Genomic DNA, 3,718 nt, shown 5'->3' on the forward strand with positions numbered 1-3,718 from the left:
AGCGGAACCTGGCGATATAGAACCCCGGGAAAATAAGTGGAGAGACTCGGGGCAGGGCCTCTCCCGCCGGTGACCCCACGGAGCCCCATCCCCAGCACTCGCCGGCGCTGAGGCGAAGGAAGCCCCCAAAACGCGGCCCACGTGACCGAGACACCCCCTCCTTCCCCCCCCCACCCCCCCCCTTCCTGTCTCTTTAAGCGAAGGCGGGCTCTCTGCTGCCCCCCGCCTCTGGCGGCTAGCCCCGCCCCGTCTCGCTATTGGTTGTCGCTGGGGCAGAGCGGCCGCCCCGCCCGCAGCCATTGGCTGGCGGCGAGGCCGGGGTTCCCGGATGCGGCCGCGCGGTGAGGATATAAAGGGCCGGGGGAAGGCGGGAGTGGGTGCAGTTTGAATCGCGGCGGGTCGGGAGAGGTTGGTGCTGTCGCCCGGTCTCGGTGCGTACGGGACGCTTTCTGCTTCAGCCTTCCCCTCTGCGACGCTGCGCTCCGGTTCGCTATGGTGAGGAACCGCGGGGGCCGCTCGGGGGGCGGGCGGCGGTGGCTGGGGCCGGGGCGGTTTCGCGCTGCTGATGGTGGGGGGGGAACGCGCGCGGGCTTAGCGGAGGGAGGGCGGGGGCGATCGGGGGCCCGGGGATGGTCGCACGCGCAGCGGCGCCCCGGGGACGGGGAGCGGTGATCGCGCATGCGCGCGGGGAGCGGCCTGTGCCGCGCGGTGCGGCGGGCGGCGCGCACGCGCCTCGCAGCCGCGCGTTCCGCTCTGCGCGGGGTGGGGGGGCGGGCGCGAGGCGCATGCGCGGCGGGGACGTCAGCTCCTGCTCTTCTCTTGGCGTTGCCAGGCTGGTGGGAAAGCTGGGAAGGACTCTGGGAAGACCAAGACCAAAGCGGTGTCCCGTTCGCAAAGGGCTGGATTGCAGGTGAGCAGGGGCTGGGACGTGGGTGAGTGAAAGTCAGCCTGGCTTTTCATCTCTTGGTTTGTTTGTGTGAAACCTTCATACTCTCTTGTCTGGAGTGATGTAAGGCTCGTAAACCAGGCATTAGCACACCTGACTGGTTTTAGACCTTTGCATATCTGTGCAGGGAGGAAAGTTAATTCTCTTGTGGCCATTGCTATTGCTTGTGCTGAGAATCATGAAAGTTGCTGATGTGAGTTTGGCATGCGGTGTCTTAACTGGATTCTCAATTTTTGAAATGCAGCCCGTGCTTCTGCCACTGGGATTCTACCGCCCAGGATGCGGTTTTGTGTAGAGGCTTTCTGTTGTCACAGCTTGTTCATACTTCTGATTTTTTTCCAGTTCCCTGTTGGCCGCATCCATAGGCACCTGAAGTCTAGGACAACCAGCCATGGGCGTGTAGGAGCCACAGCCGCTGTGTATAGTGCTGCAATCCTGGAGTACCTGACAGCTGAGGTAAAATGCCTGCAAGGGGTGCCAGCAAGCCGGTCAAGCCCCAAAAAGCATAATCACCAGCACCTACTGTATTTTACAATTTGGATTGGGTTTTGAATTCTTTGTGTGCTTTGGGACACTTTTAAGTGCATACATCAGCAAAAGACCATGCAATATAACTCCTGCATTTTGTGCAAATCCTGCACTGTGACTTGTAGGAGACACGTAGTGTGGAAAATTACTCTTAAAATGAGCCATTACAGCATGTCATATCTGCTGTAGACACTCTGTCATTGGGAAAACTAAATGCAGAGCTCCAAAAGAGGAACCCTTCAAAAGAGACATTGTTTGATATCTTGGTGTCACTAACAGTGACCCTGTATTTGCAACAGAGAATTAAATAGCTAAGACTGTGCTGTTGGTCTCACTTGTTTGTTTAACTGTTGAAAAATGGTCTTGTCTCAGGTCCTTGAGCTGGCAGGAAATGCATCCAAAGACTTGAAGGTGAAACGTATCACTCCCCGTCACCTGCAGCTCGCCATTAGAGGAGATGAAGAGCTGGATTCTCTGATCAAGGCAACAATTGCTGGTGGTGGTATGTCAGTTGTTTGCTGTTCATGGGTACTGGGGTGGCATGAGCTCTCACAGACCTGAAGTTCTCTAGTGTTGTCATTTTATTTGAAGTATGAAGTTTAGGAAAATTGTTGAAGAGAAAATAGCATGTTATTAACTGTTGTTCTTTCTTAGGTGTAATACCACATATCCACAAGTCCCTCATTGGCAAGAAAGGACAACAGAAGACTGTCTAAAGGATACCAGGATTCCTTGTTATCTCAGGACTCGAAGTACTTAATTTGTCCAGTGTTGGTGATTCCAGTGGACTGTATCTGTGAAACACAATTTTGCCTTTTTTTAACTTTGAGAAGCTAAAGCTCTCTTGAGCTTTCTAACAAACCAAATTTCTGCATTGGAGTCTTAACCATATTTAAGTGTTACCATGGCTTCAAAGAAGCTATTGTGTTTGTAGTGGGTTGTAATTGAGCTGACTGTTTCTAGATTGGTTTACGTAAAGGAAATGTTTGGTTTTGTACAGACTTTTCATCTACTAGAGTGGAAATACTCAATAAATGTTATGTCAAGACTGATTTGTCTCTTCTTCATTAACTGCAAAATGCGGTCTCCACTGTGCAGCTCTTGAAGTTGTTCCTAGAGCAACTGATGACCCTTCCTGCTAGGCTTGGGGCATCTTGAATTGCAGCTGCAGCCTGAGAATACTGCAGTTAGTAAACACCGTGCAGGACTTTTGAGTCCTGTAAACTTACATTCTTCCTGACTGAACCTGCTGTGTTGTGTGTTGAAGTTGTCTTCAGCAGGCCAGATAAAAGGCTGATGTTGTTTAAGGCCTCCATAGAGGGAAAGGGTGTGTCCTGCAAGAGGGTAAGATAAGCTGAAAGGATGTTGAAATTCCATGCTTCACATAATTTCAGGTCAGGGCTTGGCCCCTCTTACTCTTTCAGCTTTCAAAAGCTTTGGACAGACATTCATCAAAGCAGGGACTGTACTGCAGCAGCCTTTGAGTTGTGCCTTGCAGTAGAATCCTCAGTAGCAGTGGATTACAGGGGGGTGTGAGCACCTTCAAGCTTTCCTCTAGTCTGCCAGTTCATTTTGTACAGCAAAGCCCTGTGTGTTAGGGTGAGGGAAAGCTGCTTTTGATGAGGTGGAAGGGAATGGTTACTGCATGCAGATGGGGATAGCAAGCTCCCTGCCTTCCACAACTGCAGTCAGCAGTGAAATAATGCAAGTAGAGATGCTGCTGCTGAGAGCAGGCTCTTGTGATTCCCTAAGCTCTTGCAGGCAATAATCTCTGCTGCAGCACCGTAGCTGGAAGGCGGTGACCTAGATCAGCGACGCTGGTGAGACCTGTGCTAACTGCACTGCCGCTGCAGCGCTTCCCTGGATCAGCACCCCATCGCTTCCTTGGCGGCAGAGCAGTCCTTGCCGGGCAGTAATTAGCGTCGCTAATTACAGCGAGCCGTTACGAAGTGCTAATGACTATCTTAAGGCATAGTCAGGCACGGGAAGCCGTGTCACCGCACGGGCTCCTCTCATTTCCGTGCGGGGCCGCAGCGCCGCGGCAGCTCTCACGGTACTTTCCCATCGCAGGCGGCTCCCTGGCGGGGCCGGGCGTGCGGGCGGCTGCGCACCCGGCGGGGACCGTCCCGGCGCTCCCGGCTCTTCCAGGCGCTCCGGACCGGGCGGCGGCGGGGCCCCGGGCGGGCGGGGCGGCGCATGCGCGGCGGGGCCCGGAAGGGGCGGCCGGGCTGGCGCCGGTGCGAG

General features: G+C 54.5%; 1 protein-coding gene across 1 annotated transcript; it reads left to right on the plus strand.

Annotated features, from left to right (window-relative positions):
- The first annotated feature begins 325 nt into the window (after positions 1-325).
- Positions 326-2,526, plus strand: LOC120752793 (histone H2A.Z). Its single transcript, XM_040064397.1, has 5 exons — positions 326-495; positions 833-910; positions 1,289-1,402; positions 1,847-1,976; positions 2,129-2,526. Exons 1-5 carry the CDS (start codon positions 493-495, stop codon positions 2,188-2,190), a joined length of 387 nt encoding a protein of 128 aa, XP_039920331.1. The 5' UTR covers positions 326-492; the 3' UTR covers positions 2,191-2,526.
- Positions 2,527-3,718: the final 1,192 nt, after the last annotated feature.

This window comes from Hirundo rustica, chromosome 5, assembly GCF_015227805.2.
Source record: "Hirundo rustica isolate bHirRus1 chromosome 5, bHirRus1.pri.v3, whole genome shotgun sequence".
Taxonomy (NCBI): Eukaryota; Metazoa; Chordata; class Aves; order Passeriformes; family Hirundinidae; genus Hirundo; species Hirundo rustica.

Excerpts from the sequence above, each read along its gene's own strand:
- LOC120752793 (XM_040064397.1), top strand. Across the intron at positions 1,403-1,846 it reads TGGAGTACCTGACAGCTGAG|GTCCTTGAGCTGGCAGGAAA; the intron begins GTAAAATGCCTG and ends GTCTTGTCTCAG. Across the intron at positions 1,977-2,128 it reads GGCAACAATTGCTGGTGGTG|GTGTAATACCACATATCCAC; the intron begins GTATGTCAGTTG and ends GTTCTTTCTTAG.